This window comes from Miscanthus floridulus, chromosome 11 (genome assembly GCF_019320115.1).
Source record: "Miscanthus floridulus cultivar M001 chromosome 11, ASM1932011v1, whole genome shotgun sequence".
Classification (NCBI taxonomy): domain Eukaryota; kingdom Viridiplantae; phylum Streptophyta; class Magnoliopsida; order Poales; family Poaceae; genus Miscanthus; species Miscanthus floridulus.
The window spans coordinates 29,834,876-29,853,859 of NC_089590.1; the positions used below are offsets into that span (position 1 = coordinate 29,834,876).

The 18,984-nt window shown below is 43.3% G+C and overlaps 1 protein-coding gene across 1 annotated transcript; it reads right to left on the reverse strand.

The window, feature by feature from the left end:
- Positions 1–12,747: 12,747 nt before the first annotated feature.
- LOC136494726 (cysteine proteinase 1-like) lies at positions 12,748–17,388 on the reverse strand. The gene is made up of 4 exons (XM_066490908.1): positions 16,895–17,388; positions 16,632–16,751; positions 13,407–13,650; positions 12,748–13,320 (listed from the first exon to the last, which is right to left on the reverse strand). The coding sequence occupies exons 1-4, from the start codon at positions 17,372–17,374 to the stop codon at positions 13,031–13,033; spliced, it is 1,134 nt and encodes a 377-aa protein (XP_066347005.1). The 5' UTR covers positions 17,375–17,388; the 3' UTR covers positions 12,748–13,030.
- Between the last annotated feature and the right edge of the window lie 1,596 nt (positions 17,389–18,984).

The following is an 18,984-nucleotide window of genomic DNA, read 5'->3' on the forward strand; positions in this document are numbered from 1 at the left end:
TAGGAGATACTCAACTTTCAACAAAAAGAGAAGGAACTATAGGTGCAGCTAGGGATAGATTCTCAATTTTAACAAGATCTAGCCCAAGCTTGTCTATACCCAACCATGTGCTTTTACAACATTTTTGGTTAGGGCTTAGCAAGGAATCTGGCCTACAGCTCGATATAGCTACCGGAGGCTCATTTACCTATAAAACCATAGCAGAAGCATAAGCTCTCCTAGACCGCATTCTAGAGAACACTCCCCCGCTAGAACCCCTCCGTATAGAACCCGAGCTAAACCATGAGGAAGTTTCTTCGGCCGAGGCCGAACCCATAACATCCCTAGAGAGACCCTCGGTCGAACTAAAAGATCCGGAGGAAGGTTTGCAACCTTCGGACCTTCCGTGCTTTGAGGATGAATTTTTCAAAGATTTTGGAAATACCTCAAACAACGCAGGCCAAAAGAGGCTGCCAGTCCTAGTCACTCCTTTAAGTCCCTTAGACAAACAATTCCTTAGGAAATCAATTAAAGAGTCAACCACAATTCTGAGCAACGAATGGAATGAGGAAGTGGAACATTCTTCTAAAGAAATTTAGATTCCTATGCCCTCTTCAACCATTCAATGCAATATTCGGGACGATAAGGTGGATGTGCTTTACAATCCAACTATTGGAGCAAACATTATGTCTGCATCTTTTGCGTCTGCCTATTTTGGCAATGAACCAATTGCTCCGACAAACAAATGCCTCAGGATTGCTCCACGGATCAACTTAAAGGGACGTGGAGTTATGCACAACATGTCCATGCATCACAATAATGTCGAAATGGATCTTGATTTCCATGTCTTTGACATAACAGATTTTGACATCTTGATAGGGTATCCCCTAGAAAAACTCTTCTTGGACCCACCAAAAATAGGGGATTTGAACGTAAAGTTGGGGAGAGACGTCTTTACCATTCCTATCACTCGAGCCAAAAACTCGGTGGTAGAATCTCTCCCCCATCTCGACCTACCCAAGGAGGTCATGTTGGTTTTACCCCTTGACTCCCCAGAGTCGTCCTTAGAAAAAGATGCAAAACTCTTCATAGAAGAAGAGGATGACTTAGGAGAAACCATTGATCTTCCCCAAGAGGAAGCAACGTCACAACTTCTAGTTAAGCTTAAACCCCTACCCACTGGTCTACGTTATGTTTTTCTAAATGGCGACAAAGAAACTCCTATAATCATTAGCGATAAGCTTTCTGATGAGGAGACGTCCAAACTCATCGCCATTTTAGAGAAACATAGGTCAATCTTTGGGTATTCCATGCAAGATCTCAAGGGGATTAGCCCAACTCTCTGTACCCATCGCATTCCAATAGATCCATCAAGCACACCATCTAGAGAGCCTCAGCGTAGGCTAAACAATGCGATGCGGAAAGTCATGAAGAAGGAAGTACTCAAACTTCTTCACACCAGGATTATTTATCCTATACCACATAGTGACTAGGTTAGTCCCGTCCAAGTGGTTCTAAAGAAAGGAGGAATGATGGTCGCTGAAAACAATAAAAATAAGTTAATTCCACAACATAACGTCACGGGGTGGAGAATGTGCATTGATTACTGGAAACTCAACACGACAACAAAGAAAGACCACTTCCCACTGCCTTTCATTGATGAAATGTTAGAGCGGTTGGCGAAGCATTCTTTTTTCTATTTCCTCGATGGGTATTCGGGATATCATCAGATTCCCACCCACCCCGATGATCAGAGCAAGACAACATTTATATGCCCTTATGGAACATACACTTATCGTAGAATGTCGTTTGGGTTGTGTAATGCACCCACATCATTTCAAAGGTGCATGATGTCTATTTTATCAGACATGATAGAAGAAATCATGGAGGTTTTCATGGATGATTTTTTAGTCTATGGCAAAACCTTTGATCACTATCTGGAGAACCTAGACAAAGTCTTGCAGAGATGCCAAGAGAAGGACCTGGTACTTAACTAGGAAAAGTGCCACTTCATGGTCCGTGAAGGCAACATTCTTGGGCACCTTGTGTCCAAGAGGGGGATTGAGGTAGATAAGGCCAAGATAGAAGTTATCAAGCAGCTACCACCCCCCATGAATATAAAAGGGATTTGTAGCTTCCTAGGTCATGTAGGGTCCTATAGACAGTTTATCAAGGATTTTTCACAAATCGCTAGACCCCTCATGAACCTGTTAGCTAAGGATGCACCTTTTGAGTTCATAGATGAGTGCTTAAACTCTTTCCACACTCTTAAGAAAGCACTCATCTCAGCGCCAATCATCCAACCACCTGATTGGTCGCTACCATTCGAGATAATGTGTGATGCTAGTGACTATGATGTTGGTGCGGTCCTTGGCCAAACCAAAAGATAAGAAGCATCACGCAATCGCTTATGCTAGCAAAACGTTGACAGGAGCACAACTTAACTATGCTACCACCAAAAAAGAGCTCTTAGCAGTCGTTTTTGCTATTGACAAGTTTAGGTCTTACTTAGTGGGTGCAAAAGTTATTGTTTATACTGATCATGCTACACTTAAATATTTGCTCACTAAGAAAGACGGTAAACCTAGATTAATAAGATGGGTTCTCTTACTCCAAGAATTTGACCTTCAAATAAAAGATAAAAAGGTAATAGAGAACATTGTAGCGGATCATCTATCGAATTTGACCTTGAAATAAGCTACTTGATGCCCTTTGGGCATATAGGACAGCTTATAAAACTCCCATCAGCATGTCGCCGTTCTAGCTCGTATATGGGAAAAGCTGCCATTTACCAGTTGAGCTTGAACACCGACCTCACTGGGCCATAAAAAGCTGGAACATGGATGTGAAGCTAGCTGGCAGAAATCATTAAAAACAAATTGCCAAGCTAGAAGATTGGCGAGAGAAGGCGTACAACAGTGCCAAGCTCTACAAGGAAAGAACTAAGAGATGGCATGATCACCGAATCCAATACAAAGAATTCAAGGAGGGAGATAAGGTTCTTCTATTGAACTCCCGAGTCAAACTCTTTGGTGAAGGAAAACTAAGAAGCAAATGGCAAGGATCGTACACCGTCGTCAACAGTTCGCCACACGGCACGATCACCATCTAGGACGATGACGGTAACATTTTCAAAGTTAATGGTCAACGTTTAAAAGTTTTTCTAGAGCCTTCTTATAACACTAACTTAGAAATAGATAGAATAGACTTAATTGCTTTTGATAAATTCATTCAAAACTTAAGAAAATTTAAAAAATAATTATACTAACATATTCTTTCATTCACTTAAAATATAAAAAAACTTGTTTTATCTTCTTAAGCAAGTCATCATAGTAAAATGACCTTTATACCCTCACTAGACAAACCATGATTCTTGCTCTATCTTGCTTGATTCTTGCTGATCACACGAGCATCCACTCATTAATACAAAATCATGTGAAATTTGAAACATGAATATTCTTGATTCAACTTGATCAAGTGCATCTTTGCTCTATCACGTTGTGATACTATTGAATCATAAATCAACACCAAGGATCCCCATGCACACAAATGAACCTAGACAAAATCTCGAACCAAGGGGAGGAGTTGGGGTGCGGGTGCACCCATGGTGTGGCCGCACCACCCCTAGCTCCACTGGCCCCAATCTTCTCATGCATGTTCTTGATCCTTGGTGTATCGCAGCCATGATGGTGCTTGGTTTGTTTCCATCATGGTAGAGGCCTGAACTCCTATATAAGCCACCCCATATCCTCTCCTCTCCTCACACCAAGCTCCAAGCATTTCTCTCTTCCTCACATAAGCATGATAAGCACTCTCAAGCCTAGCATGGCTAGCCATGACCTTGCCTTGTACACAACCTCGAAGGAGTGCCATGATACATTGACTTAGTGCCTGAGAGTTCCTTTGTGAGGGAAGAAGCACGACTCATCACCGAAGCACCACTCACTATCATGGCACCACCTAGCTATGCCATAAGCGGTGGTTCGAGCCTGAAGACCACGGCACATACCAAGGGGCCCCAAGGTGGTGCCAAGGAGAATAAGGCAGCACCAACACAACCTACCACCAGCACCATCAGCCTCAAGTGGAAGGCACCCGACATTAGCAAACCTAGCAAGCACTCTATTGTAACACCTTCGGGCAATACGGTCTCCCATGCTAGTTTGTCCTTCCATATCGCTAGGCCTAGTCTCTCCTACACCATGGTAGGAGTACGCAAACCCAAAGGAGGGTACAGGAAGGCACTCATGCGCAAGCCGGCTAAAAAGCCGGTGAGCAAGCCGGCTCCATCAGGAAAGGAGTCAGAATCCTCGGGTGCACCCCCTAGGTTCAAGAGGATGGTGAAGCCTCAAATTAGAGGGCAGCCCGCTAGATTCTTTAGCGACAGTGACAGCGAGCAGCCACCCAAAGGCCCCACGCTCCCATCCCTTAGTGCTAGCAATAGAAGTCTGTGCGAAAGCATTAAAAAGGCTAATGATCGTCTCGCCGGAAGTCTCATGAAAATCAAAGACCTCGGTGAAGAGATCAATGAGCTTCGCCACGACTTTGGAGAAAAGGTTGCTAGAGTCGCTAAAGCAGCGGAAGTTGAGCATGTTTTAAATCAACCTTTCTAGGCCGGTCCTGCTGCAACAATAAATTAGGCGCATTATCTTTATATTTCAAGTTTTCATTCCCATCATATTTGATTTCCGTCATGTAATGCGCCTATCATTTTATTATTGAATAAAGATTTTATTATTAGAAATATTTTGTTGCATCTTGTTTTCTTTGTCTTTTTGTTATCATAATAAAAATAGGAAAGAAAAAAGTGTGGAGGAGGAACCACACTTACGTCCAACTCGGTTGCACAAAAAGACAGTCAAATTCAAATTCAGTCTATGCAACTCTCTCATTTCATATTTGAATAGAAGCTTAAAAACTGAAATAAAAAGTATATGTTCCATTTCCATGTCTTCCTGTGATTAAGAAGTTAGTATACTTTTTATTCCTTGCTAATATTCCTAAAAAATTTATGAACACTTATAATAGGGAACCCATTCTATCTAAGTAATTGACAAATGAGAAATAATAGGATGACATGATGCTTGCTCATTTCTTGCAAAGTACTTGGGATTTATTTTACAAAACAAAACTCAAATAGCATGTTCCTTGAATGAAATTCAAATACCTACCAAGGCCATATATGATCTTAGATGACAAAACCTTCCATATATGCCTCTTACTTTGTGTTGAGTTTGGTCAAGTTTTGTGACCCCGTTGAGAGATGTTTCATGCTCCCAAGATCAAAACACATGTACACGCCACAGAATAAACAACTATTCCTACACTGGGAATACACTACAACATGTTTTCCATCACTAGCAAAATAAATACTCCATGCTATAAAATATGATCTCTCTAGCATATTTCTAGAATGAGACAGCAAGGTTATGCAAAAAAAGTATTGAAAAAAATGGGACACATGAAGGTCCCATATCATAGAAAAAAATAGGGACACATGAAGGTCCCAAAAGAAAAGAAAATAAAAAAATGATGAGCACATGAAGGCTCATAAGAAAAAGCTAGCCATGTCTCAAAACAAAAAGCTAGAAAAAAAGAGATCATATCAAACAAAGGAGTATAATTCCACCAAAAATTCCACACACTTGCACTGTTTTGATCTAAGAGTATGATGCTTCTCTCCGGTGCGGTCCGGAATTTGACTTTATAAAATATGCAAGGTAAGAGTGATTCACAAATTTTCATCCCTACCAAAAGCTCCATATAAGCTATTTAGAAGTAGGATGATCAAAAGAGAAAGCAAAATTTCAAAATATGCCTCGGTGAGGAACCACTTATAAATTTGAGTGACCCGAGAGAATCATTCAGGGAACAAAAAGCTATCTTTATGTTTTCAAAATCATACAAAAACCCAAGTTTCTGAGTAGGAACAGAGTGAGAGGATTTGTATCCAAGCTATTCTATTTTTCAATTGCCCAAGATATTTTGGTAGACACTTGGAAGTTCATAGGTTCAGGTGAAGCTCGGAATAACCTGTACGTAGATTTTTAAATCAAGGAGATGAACCCGCTTAGTCATTAGAACTTTACTCGAGGACGAGCAAAGAACTAAGTGTGGGGGAGCTTGTTGGTGGTCCTTAATTCACATTTCTACCACCAACATTGAAACAAAATAAAACAAATATGATTGCCAAAACTTAGAATTAGGGTTTACAACTCACATTTTCCACGAGTCTTGGTATATACATATTTTGCAGGCACAAGTATGAAAACTCACCAAACTGCACAATTAGGAAGGCGTATTCAAGCAAAACATATGCAAAAGCCCAACCAAATACCAACTTCGGACTAGAACACTAGCATGGGAGCCATCCAGGCCTAGCCAGAAACCCACTAGAGCAAGGCAATGGTGACTAGGCTGGCCTAGGGTGCGGCCGCACCCATGGTGTGGGCGCACTGCCCCTAGCTCCACCAGGCTCCACCTTTCTCTGGCGGTGCATTCAATGCACGGAGAGGCGGTTGCATGCAGTGTTTCCTAAAATATCTAAGCAAATGGACCATCTTCAAGCTATAAAAGGAGCCCCCTCCTCACATTCAAGAGGAGCATACACATTTGGAGGAGAAGAAGAAGGGCTACACTCATTCCATTAGCTTCTAGCTAGACTAGTTAGGGAGTGAGAGAGGGAAAGAGTTAGAGGAATAGCAGAGTAGCAGTGCTCTCTACTTCTTGTACCTGGTGAGCCTTGTACATTGGGTGGACGGAGTGCCGGACTTGTCGGCCCCCTTTACACTTGTACCTCTATGTTCGTCTTACTACTTGGAGTAAGAAGTTCATGTTCATCTTTTGGTTTTAATCCCTTAAGTAAAGTTATTATTGTTGCTACTTACTTGTGGGTTCGTCGTCCGTCCTCATGCTAGGTGCTCTAGTAGAGGACTCCTGATAAAGACAGAAGTTTCTGGCCAACGCTAGAGTAGTAACGGTTAGCGTAGATGTGGTGTCTAAGCTACATGTTACCTTCGTTTGCCTCATATCCCATGGTTGAGGGGTAGGTGGCAGGTGGTGACAGCTCTGTCCATCCTTTGTAATCCCCCACATCCAGATACGGCATAGAGCTGGAGGTCGAAGGTGCTTGGTAGACCAAGTATAAGCTAATGCCCGAAGTGAGTTTGTAGTAGCAAAGTTGTCTTCACTTAAGGTGTCTACCCTTAGAAGAACCTCACCACCCGAGTTATCCTTCATCTTGTTCTTCTAGGTAAACTAGACAAGAAACTACTTACACTACCGTTCCTTTGGGAAAATACGATACCCTAAATACTTTTGGGTGAAGTGCTACAATGGTACTTCCGTGTACTTGCGGACTTTCCTGCTTACGCTAAGAAGCACCAACATGTATCCTAAGAGCTCCACTTTTGAGTTACTTGGCTATTTCGATTTGGGTTATGCCAGTTGTAAAGTAAATCGAAAGAGTACTACTGGGACTTGTTAATTTATTGGGTAGGTCCTTGGTGTCTTGGAGTTCTAAGAAGAAAAAACTCTGTTGCTTTGTCCACCACTAAAGCTGAGTATGTGGCAGCCGGTACATGCTGTGCCCAACTACTTTGAATGAAGCAAACTCTCAAAGACTTTGGTTGTGAGCTAACCAAGATTCCCCTTTTGTGTGACAACAAGTGTGCCATTAAGTAGGAAAACAATCCTATAAACCACTCTCGAACAAAGCACATAGACACCCGGCATCACTTTTTGAGAGACCACGAAGCCAAAGGAGATATCGCAATTCATCATGTGAGCACCGAAAAGCAACTAGCCGATATCTTCACAAAGCCCCTAGATGAGTCAAGATTTTGTGCTTTGAGGAGTGAGCTAAATATCATTGATTCTCATAACATGGTTTGATGCCTTGCACATACTTTGTTTGATCTAGATACGAGAAAAGATTTGCAAAATTATTGTGTGATTAATTTCAAAATCTCCTTTCTAATTTTCATGTGCAACTATTGCTTTGTGATGCTTGCTTGAAATCTAGTCACACTTGAAAATGATAGTGTCCATCATTTTTGTTGCCCCATATGGCATGGTGAGTTTGAGCTAGGAAGTATCTAAGTTTCCTGCATCAGAAGTCCCGGCTCATGTCGGAAGTTCTGACAGCCAGAAGTCCCGGCTCCTACCGGAACTCCCGACGTAGATCTGAGTCAGCTGCTTTGACTGCATTTTGACCGCACCCCTTTGACCTAAGGTTCAAGTATCTTCACCATGGACTAGCCTAGTCATTCACTTTTTCCCCACCCGTCTCCTCTCTCATCCGCGCCCCATGCCCGTCATAGCCGCCCCTACACCATTCCCTACGCGCCTTGCCGTCCCTGGACATCGAGAGCTTTGGCCCACCCTCCGACCATTGGGAGCTCCATCGACATTCTTCTTCCTCCTTGGATTGAAGGTGTTTGGGTGGTGGGGTAGTTGTGGATTTGGTCGTCAGCATCACCCGTGCTGTGGATCTCGTTCTTCCCTGCTCTCTTCTTCCCTTCTCAAGGTATAATCTTCATTTTGAAACCCTAACTCCAAGGTACCATGACATTTGCCTCTATTCTTCTTCCCTCACTCCTCCTCTATGTCCCATGTGTGGATGTTTGTCTTGATTTGGAGACCCATGAATGGGCTAGCCACTAAGTGCGTCGAAAGTCCTGACTTTGGCCACAACTCCTAACCCCTTGATGGTCACTCCATTCATGTTTCTCTATCTCTAGATGTTCATTCACTTTTCTTTGCCTTGGTTCTTAGTTTTGTTTCGCTTTTTTCGTAGCCAAGGCCTTCGGTAGTGACGACAGTCCTCCCCGCCATTAGGAGAAGCGGTCCAAGAAGAACAATGACCCCACTAGCTCCTCCAAGCCATCGGGACATACCAAGGTTGCCTGTCCTTGTGAGGGTGGTAGTGCTTGTGGATGTGGCAGAGGCACACGTGGCCGTGGCACCCAAGGTTTAGCAGCTCCGCCTCCATTGGTTGGAGCTATGGCTAGGGAGTTTATACTAGGCATTAGTGATGTGCTTGTCATTGATCCTGCTGAGGAAGCCCTCAATCAAACTGGCACGACCATCGTTGTAACATCTGAGATGTTAAAAAGCAATCAAAACTTGATCATGAGCATCATCAAGCATAAGCATCAAGTATCATGCCATAAATGCATTTCATGTTGCAGTAATAGCTTTCATATGTTGCAATGTGATGTTTCACATGTTGCATGAAATGATGTCAATAATCATGTTTAAGGATCTTTGTGAATTTATATATGAGAATTTTCTTATACAATTAAAATTTTGTTAATATCAACTTTGTTGTTTAAAGTATGCTCTATAATGTGGGATCAAAGGTTAGTGATGTTTCAAAGTCAAACATGCTGAAATTGGACTCCAAAGATTGAATTTGATACTGTTTTCCCTCCCTTAGCATTTTTGGCTAAGTCATGGAAATCAGGGTTAAGTTTAATTTTGGGAGAATTATTAAATGAAATTTTCATAAATAGAACTTGACCAAATTTTGTTTCATGAATTAGTTTGAGGTTTGGACTTTGTTAATGTGCAATTATTGTAATGTATGATCATTGTTTAGCATCTAAATAATTACCCAAAATTCAATTTCAGTTTCATTATATCTATCTTCGGATCTCCAAAACTTAAAAACCCTTGATGTTTTGATGTCGGCCCTTTAAGCTTGGAGCCACTTCATGATCCTTTTGAGCTTTATGATGAGGCTTGCAAGGAGTACTATGGTGAGTCGTTCGATCAGCCTCGTCGCCATGGCAAGCAACAAGTTGGCGCTGAAGATGAGGAGAACCGTGAGGAAGATGATGATGACGACGATGATGATGATGATGATGATGATGATTATGGTGGTGACCGTGATGACGACGAGGACTATGAGGATGAGTAGTCGTTTCTTTCACGCGGCCTACCCCTTTTGGCACTTGTTGACAAAGGGGGAGTGTTAGGCTTTGATCCTATTGTAATAAGTTAGTTGGTTGCTTGGAGCTTGTGAGACTTTAAAACTTTTAGCTTGTATTAACTATGTCGTGTGGTGGCACTATGTGATGAACAACTATATATTTGTGTGATGGATGATTGGAGGACAAGTAATGCTTATCTATCTATCCTATTAGCTATTGTGTTTGTCTCTACTTGTGATTGGTGGTTGTTATATTTTGGATGGACATGTGTTGATTAAAGTTTCTTCTTTGTAATCTTGGCCATCAATCTCCTTTATTTGTTTGTGAATATAACATGTCATATTGCATATCTTTTTCATGGATATATATCTGTTCACATACACTTGTTGCACCCCACAGACTACAAAATTTAGGGGGAGCTTTTGTCTTGATATATGCAAATGATGTATAAATAATCATCATTGAAATTCAAATTCATTGCATACATCAAGGGGGGGGGCTCTCCATAAACTTTAGGGGTTCAAAAGCTTTAAATTCTTTCATTCTTATAAAAGCCTAAGTTGGTTGTCATCAATTACCAAAAAGGGGAGATTGAAAGTGCATTTGCCAACTATGTGGATTTTGGTGTATTGATGACATTAGAATTAGGGACTAATGAAATCTTATTGAGATATATTGCAGCTTTAGTCCCATGAAAGTTTTAAAGAGTCGATTTAGAAAAAATGGTGTCCCTCAATTCTTAAAGTTGGAAAGGCGGACGAACTCAAAATGCACTCCAAAGTTTTATTTCAAAGTTTTAGGTTTAGGTATGCCGTACTATAAAGAGGAATGCAAGTTTATGTGGTCTGAGAAAGATAGAGTGCTCAAGCATAAAAATAAATACAATAGAGAGACATTTAAGCACCTCATGAACATTTAGATATAGTTTTTGGGACTTTGGCCATCGGAAGTTCTGATGTTTGCCGGGAGTTCCGACAGTCAGAAGTCTCGACTCCCGCCGGAAGTCCCGGCGCTCTAGACTTAGTCGCCAGGCTCGGCTAGCCATAGGATGTCCCGATAGGAGCTAGAAGTCCCAGCAGCCGCCGTGAGTTCTGACTAGGGGTGAGCTAGCCCAGCTGTCTGTGTGTATGAACATTGTTTTTATTAGGCGTCGGATGTTCCGGCGATCTGTGTCGGAACTTCCGACGTAGATCTGAATGGTTAGATTTTGCCTATAAATATAAATAGCTCTCTTCTCTCTTCTAACTGTTCCCCACTCATTCATTGCGACTTAACTCTGTCCAAAAGAGCTCTCAAGCATTCAAGGCTCCCCTCCTCTATCCTCTTTGCTCCTAATTTTGATTCTCCTAGGGTTTTGAGTGAAAGGAGAGCGGATTGAGTGAGAGAATCACTTTGGCAAGCTTGAGTACTTGATTTCTTCATCAAGCTGGTTGGATTTGCTTCTATTACTCTTGGAGCTTTGCTCCTAGCCGGCTAGGCATTGCCCAAGAGCTTCCATCTTGTGGAAGAGCCTTGATAAGTTTGTATTACCCTCGATTTCTTAGTGGAAAGCTCAAGTGACCTTTGTGGTTGCCTTGAGAGAGGTAAGGAGGTGGAAGAGACTCCGACCTTTGTGGTCACCTCAACAAAAAGGACATAGGAGCTCCTTTATGGGGTTGTCGAACCTCGGAATAAATCATTGTGTCCTGCGTGTTTGTTGTTGTTGTTGTGATTTGTGCTATCATATTTGTTCTTGGTTGTTTCTCTTCTCTCCAAGCACCTCTTAGGGTTTGGACTCGATCTACAGAGTGGAAGCGTTTCGGCATCAAGGGAGTGACTCTACGTGTCTACCTAACCACTTGAAAGTGAGGGTGTAAGAAATCTCGCACTCAATGTTTATTTTAGCATTTGTAGTAAAATCCATGTAGGAGTCGGAACTCTGCCAGAAGTTCCGGCTCAAACTGTCGGGACTTCTGACAGTTGCTAACATTTGACTTTGAGTTTGTGTAGAATTTTTTAGATACGCCTATTCACTCCCCTCTAGGCATTCTTTAGATCATTTCAGATCCACCTCCTGGAGCCCCGGATCCGTCCAGCCGGCCGGCCTAGCTCGCTAGAGTTGAAGAGGGTAGGGAGGGGGTGGACGGGAGAGGGGGAGGGTGGAGGGCTGCAGACAGCACCCTTTTTGGGGGCCATCGCCGCCGCACGCCGGAGGGGGTGCATGGAGGGAGGAGCCTAGGGCGCCGCCGGTGAGTCGCCCCCGAGTCACCTGTTGGGGGCGCTCGGGGGGAGGGGAAGGGGTCTTTGCTGCATGTTATTGAGTCAAAACTTTCCTCCTGGTTGCTTCTTCACTTGAGACAAGCATTTTTTATTGTTTAAATACTTGTTTCTTAGAACCTTTTGCCAAAGGCCATTCTCATTCAAAAGCTTGAATAGTCATTTGCTGAGTAGACACAAATTTTGGACCTCAAGGTTTAAAATTCCTAACCCACACAAACATTTTGGTTGACACAGGATGTCCCACTTAGCAAGTCTGTATTTCTTCTCACCTTCGTCGCACTTTTTTTCTTACCCAAACAAACATAATATTTTAATTAATTTAAGAGTTAAATACATGAGTGGCACACCATTTACAAATTTATTGACGTGCGGTGCATTATTTTTCAAGTTTAGGAACGTGCGGTATACTACTTAAAAGGTTTAGAAGATGATGATGCATCTAACTCTTTTAATAATAAGTAGTCTCAAACTAAGGAAGCGTTTGGTGCAACTCCGTGGATTGTTTTTGTGCTTCATCGACCAAACACTTGTTCAGGTGCGATTCAGAGTGAACCTGCATACTTTCTGGCCCATGTAAAGAATTAAGAACTATGTATTTGATCTATAGCATACTTTTAGCAAATGTGCAAACACTTGATATTTTACAAACATCACCAATGCTAACACATAGCAAGTCCCATGCCCCAATGCCTATTCTGGTCTGAGAAGCAGCATAGACAATAAACCAACCCAGACAAACATTAAAGCCATCGAAAACAATTTCACATAATACCATAGGCAGCCCTCAATGACAAGAGTTCTAGTGTAAGGTCAAATCAAATGCAGTGGTATGTACAGACAAGAGGACCAATAGGTTCCTATTCCTTCTTAGAGCTGTGAATGGCAGTCACAGTAGATACCATGGAATCAACACCGCACTTATTTTGCACATGTGGACCCCTACAAATCTTGTAGTATCCATTCTCACCCCAGTTCTCACCCCAGGAGTTCTTTATAATCCAGTATGGCTTTTCCTTGAAGCGGATTGGCGCATAACCAGCCGATCCATAGCCAACTAAAAGAACACCGTGATCCAGATGCCTTCCACAAATGTATGGGCATGACACACCACCAATATATGTCTGCATGAAGACTGCATTGATACCAACTGCAGGAAACAAAGGATGGTAATGTGTGATTATATTCATAGGCTAATTGTGACACCTACAATGATCAAATGTTTTTTATCCTTACTTGCGAGTGGACCATGTTTAACCAAATTAGCAGCAATTTGGTCTTCATTAACAGATACAACACTGAAATTGTTGACTTGAGCAACTATTTTGGACTTGTCAAACTTGCAGGTGCTGTCCCTCCCATTGTACGGATAATCTTTCTCTCTCTCTAGGCCACCAACTTTCTGGAGATAGCTGAAAGCTGTAGTCATCAAGCCACCATTGCATCCTGAGTCACATGAGCGTGGTTCTGATGGATCACACTGTAAAATTCATGACAACAACAGAGCAGAGGAATCAGAAATGGGGGCCATCAGAACAAGTTTGCAGTCACCTAAACTTATTTCTCTCGATCGTCTTAAAACTAAAGTACCATTTGAGTCGTTGGAAGCTGATGGCTTGATGCTATGGTAAAAAAAAAACAAGAAGTAACAAATTTTCCAATTAGACACTTGCATCCCAATGGAAGTGTTAGAACAACTTATACAATAAACTGGAAGATGATGCTGCTACTGCCTTTATTTGCAACGAAAGAAAAATTCCATGTGGTCAACAGCCAGCCACATTTACTTAACTTAATACAACCAAAAGGTGGATACAATCGAAGTATCAAGAGCCTTTTACCTGTGAACCACTAAAAAAGTTTGAAATTCCAGATCTACCACCGAAAATGATACAGTGCCTAACGTACTACCCCCAATGACATAGGTGCCACTGCAATTAACTCCATTAGGGACCTTTTTTTTTTGCAGAAGGGTCAGCATCCGTGTTGACCAACCCTGAGCTATATTGCCCCTGAATCTTCTTTTTCCTGCATCGACTTCTCCATCTCTTCCCATCCTCATCTCTCTCCCTCACATCCTCTTCTCCTGGTGAAAGCCCTAGTCCATGGGTGTAGCGACGTGAGCAGCCCACAAGCTGGTGGCTGCGATGTGGACAAGGCGTTGCAGCAAGGGTGTAGGCTGACACGGCACACGTGTGGATAGCAGCCATGTGAGCAGCACTGCAACGTGGGTAGGACCCAAGTCTAGAGAAAAGTTGGTGGATGGCACTGTAGGCACCACAGTTTTTTTTTTTTTGGGCAAATCTAGAATTTCGAACTTTTTAGTGGGGCATAGGTAAAAGGCTCAAGAATCATTGTGTAGCTTTCTTGTGAACGAAGCGTATCTTAGCTGGTTAGATTCCTTGCAGTGGAACCTATCCACTCATGTTCAAGTAATCATGTCCTTGACTTGATAAGGGTGCTTACATTTTTTAATTCATTTTAGGATTTAACGGCGTTATTATTTTAGTGGTAGGCGATGTGCCCCTGAGGGGCCTATGATGACTTTGTTAACCTTGAGATTTACCGACTTAGGGGCTGTTTGGATAGGAGAAATGTTTTAGATTCGCTTGGAACTTGTGAATCGGTGCCAAAGGTTGAAATGACAAGTTGGTTTCGCAGTGATTCCGTTTCTTTGGCCTCCCTTCTTGTCTAACAATTGTATTTTATTCGTTTATAATTCTTTTTCACTGCAACAAGTTAAAGTGGGTTTCATTTAAGTTGTTCTTCGTCCACGAAAAAATTAGGATTTTTTTAAGCATATTTTTATTTATATGATTTTTAAGAATATATACATAGATTCTTGTGAATCATAATCCAGTATAGTAGCCAAATGGTTTCACAAAGTGATTCTGACTCATCATCCAAAACGCTTTTAGACAATCTGGATCCAAAACATTTCTACAAGAATCTGGATCCCTACCAAACGCATCCTTAGTCTTTCGAAGACGGGTCATAGAGGTAGTGTGCGTATTTTCATACAGATGAGTATGCTTAAATGTACGTTTGCAACTACTATATTTTTTAAAAAATAGCTTTCCTGTAGTCCTACAATTATGTTTATATTTTCTAGCAATTATGTTTATATTTCCTACCAAACTTTTTTCTTTTTCTAGCAATTATGTTTATATTTCCTACTTAAGTTTTTTTTTAGAATCTTACAATTTTCCTACTTATCCCTACCAACCAAAACAGAACGAACCCATAAGGGCATCTCCAATGTACGGAGACGGGGTTGGTCCTTTCATTTAAATGGTCCTACATCGATTAGACATCATCTGTTATTCTAGCTGCAGTGTTTAGAACCAGAGCCGGCTCTATACATGGGACCCGTGGTGGAAAAAATTTGACCACCATTTCCTTCATGCAATTCCCCTCCGCATCTAGTCGTTCCCCATCCTATTCCCTTGTCCCATGCGCATTGCCCAGCTCTGCCCGATCCATCCGATCTCCCGTACGCGTCACCCAGCTCTACCTGATCTATCCGAGCGCCACCTGCGGATCTGTGAACCCCTCTCCTCCCTCGTTGAGTTCCATGCCTACCAGCTCACGTGTCGTGAACGCAGCGAGGGGCCTGAATCATGTGCAGTGAAGGTAATGAGGGAGCCCGACAAGCCTTGGCAGCATCCACGGCAGGCCCTTTAGCCTAGTTGGCCACCTTGCGCCACCGCCGCGTGGGAGGGAGGACTATTTTAGGGATATAATGGGAATGGTTGGATGGTGGTGGTGGCAAGGGGGCTGAGATTGGTTGGAAGTGTTGGGTGTGAAATTGAGCATATGCTGGAAGCTTGTGTTATCTGGTCTTGGATTTTTGGTATCAGAGGAAAGCAACCTACTAAAACTTTCCTTCGAGGGATCCATATGAACAAGGAAATATAATTATGGTCTTGTGTTGTTTTGACTTTGCTTCACTCTTTTTATGCAGGATGTCGGTGTTGGGAAGGAAGGAGGCTGGTTGCTGGGAGGATTGTTGGGAGAAAGGAGGCAAGCTGTCGGGAGGAGTGGGGACGAAGGAGGCAGGCTGTTGATGGCTTTGAACAAGGAGAAGGTTGTGGGACTTTCAAGTAGAAGAATGCTTTTGAAGAAGAACAATGCTACAGCAAGCAACATTGCATTTTTTGAATGCAACAGTCAAGTGAATTTGGATTAGTTGAAATGTGAAACAAAGTTGTTGGGTTTTGGCCTTGGCCCGTTATAGCCGTTGTTTGCGTCAGATCTTATTCATGAGCCTCCCTCAGTCACAGTGTAAAAGACCTACTCCTATAGGAGCATTAAAATGACACCGCAGCAGAAGACAACACGATAACAAAGGGGAATATTCTCCCATCATCGTTTTGGTCCAATAGAACAAGAATAAGAATTCGAAGTGGAATTTTACTAGTATTGATCAACGAGAGCTACTCGCAAGTATGTGGTGGATACCTCGTGGTCACAGTCGACCATCTGCTGCTCGCTGAGCACCTCGAGCTTGCCGGTGGCGAGGTAGTGCGCCCCCTCCAGCGCCCCCGATGTGCTGAACGACCAACACGACCCGCAGGAACCCTGCAAACAAAGAAATCCACTCTAAATTAAAACAAATGGATAAACTCTGGGCATTCCCCATTGAGCGAATCCAAGAAGAGGGGACGCGGTTATGGGATTGGATTGAAATCGTGTCCACGGAAGAATCAAGGACGGCACAGGACCTGATCCTTGACGGGTCCGACGGCGCCCTGTTCACGCCAGTCGAAGTCGGTCGGGAGGCCGTCGGTGGGGAGGATAGGCGCCTCATGCGCCGACCCCGACCCCGTGAGCAGGTCCCGTCTGGAGGAGCGGCGGCGGAGGCCGAGGAACTGCCGCCGGAACTCGGCGGGAGTGAGGTCAGAGAACTTGGTGACCCCGTGCACCGCCGTGGGGTCGAGCCGCTGGTGGCGCCGCGCGAGGAGAAGGTTAGCCTTGAACACAGACATCCGGTGCGCGCGCTCTTCGTCGTCGCGGTAGGTCTTGCCGAACCGCCAGACGAAGCTCGCGAAGTGCGCCTCCGCGTTCAGCTCCAGCTCGTCGTCTGCGCCGTCACCGACCACCTGTTCGATGAGCGGATCCTCAGCGGCGGAGGCGTCGGGCGAGCAGAACGCGGCAGTGGAGAAGAGGAAGGCGAGGAGGAGGAGGCGGCGGCGGCGAGCCATGGAAATTGGTCGTGTTGGGGGGGGGGGGGGGGGGGGGGGGGGTTGTGCGGTTGTGTAGTTGGAGTGATTAGCAGCTCGGGTTATTTATGTCTGAGCTTTGTGTTGCTTGGATGCGGACATGCGGTTGCGTGGAGGCAATAGCGATTAAGGCTTTGTATATACTCCTTATTACGTGTTGTGTCGAACTACCATTCTACCAATACCGTGATAAGGACATCAATGGTAATTTGTAAAGCTACCTGTAGCAAGGTGTTGGATCCGATTAGCATTTAGCAAGGTGTTAATGCTAAATCCGACAATCACACCGGCAGGGGCTAGATCGTTCGAGGCTACACACAGTCTAGATACACAACGAACATAGTTCTAAACGATAAGGCCGACAACAGGTCGGCACGTTCAATTTAATGTTCGTTCTTCGCTTGAGAAATCCACGAACGTCTAGTGGAAAAAATGTTCCTTCATTCTATTAGTGATGCTGCTTCTCCTTCTACGTGAATTCAAGCAAACGCCACTTGTGCATCTCCCCTGAATGTGACTTGATCCATGAATTCAACATACTCAGCAATGGTAGCAAGGTTACCCTCAATTTCGTCGAACTTCTCATGCACATCATTCACGCCGAGATCCAAGAGAAAGGAAGGGTTGTTGGGGCATTGATGTTTAGCTCAACACTTGACTTCCTCTCCTTATTCACCAAGTACTCAGCAAATTAAGATCCTTGCGGCAAAAGACCTTCCTATGAGTCCAGATTCTACAACAGCTCCTCATCCCATACCACATCCATGTGTGGTATATTACATCAAGCACCAGTTGGACGTTGCCTCGTTATGGCATTCTGTTGAATACTTGGGGAGAAGTACTTGGTAGGTTTCCTATTCATAGCAATTTTACTACCATGTCTTCTCACTGCAAGCTGCTTGCCACAGCGATAACTGCCATGTCTTCTCACCACAGCTTCCTTGGCTCCTTGCCACAGCGATTCACGTCGATGGACGAACAACTGGTGGGTGTGCCCTGCTGGGTGGACTACCACGCCTGACACCGCTAGTCCCAACCTCCTCTCAGACTCTCAGTGGTGTTAGTCACCCTCGAGCACTAATAAGCGAAAGGAGTGCTCTCCAGCTACACCGCCGTTGCGGAAATTTTTTCTATTCCTACATTTTCATATAAAAATAAATTGATTTCTATAAAATTCCTGCATTTGCCTTCGCTCATCACCTCCACGACGAACAGAGCAGATATCCCAAAAGTAAGCCGCCATGCTTCGAGCGGATATCCCAGAAGTAAGCCGCACGCTACTGTAACGAACACTTGTTCACTAAGGCCTTTAGATGCCATCCAAATTCCAAGTTTTTTCACTCTCTCTCTATCACATTAATTTTTAGCCGCTTGCATGGAGTATTAAATGTAGGTAAAAAAAATAACTAATTATACAGTTTAGTTGGAAATCACGAGATGAATCTTTTGAGCCTAGTTGATCCACGATTGGACAATATTTACCAAATAAGACGAAAGTGGTACTATTTATCGGGTTCAAAAAAAAAAATTTGCAAAGTGAACAAGGCCTAATGTAGTAGACGTTTCCTTGTTTTTCTCCTGCTTACGTGCTG

What these genes read in the sequence shown, in the direction of transcription:
- LOC136494726 (XM_066490908.1), bottom strand. Translation starts at nt 17,374, where the DNA reads ATGGCTCGCCGCCGCCGCCTCCTCCTCCTCGCCTTCCTCTTCTCCACT. An exon ending in TCGGACCCGTCAAGGATCAG is followed by an intron (nt 16,752 to 16,894) that starts GTCCTGTGCCGT and finishes CTTTGTTTGCAG; the next exon opens with GGTTCCTGCGGGTCGTGTTG. An exon ending in TGGTCGACTGTGACCACGAG is followed by an intron (nt 13,651 to 16,631) that starts GTATCCACCACA and finishes TGAATTTTACAG; the next exon opens with TGTGATCCATCAGAACCACG.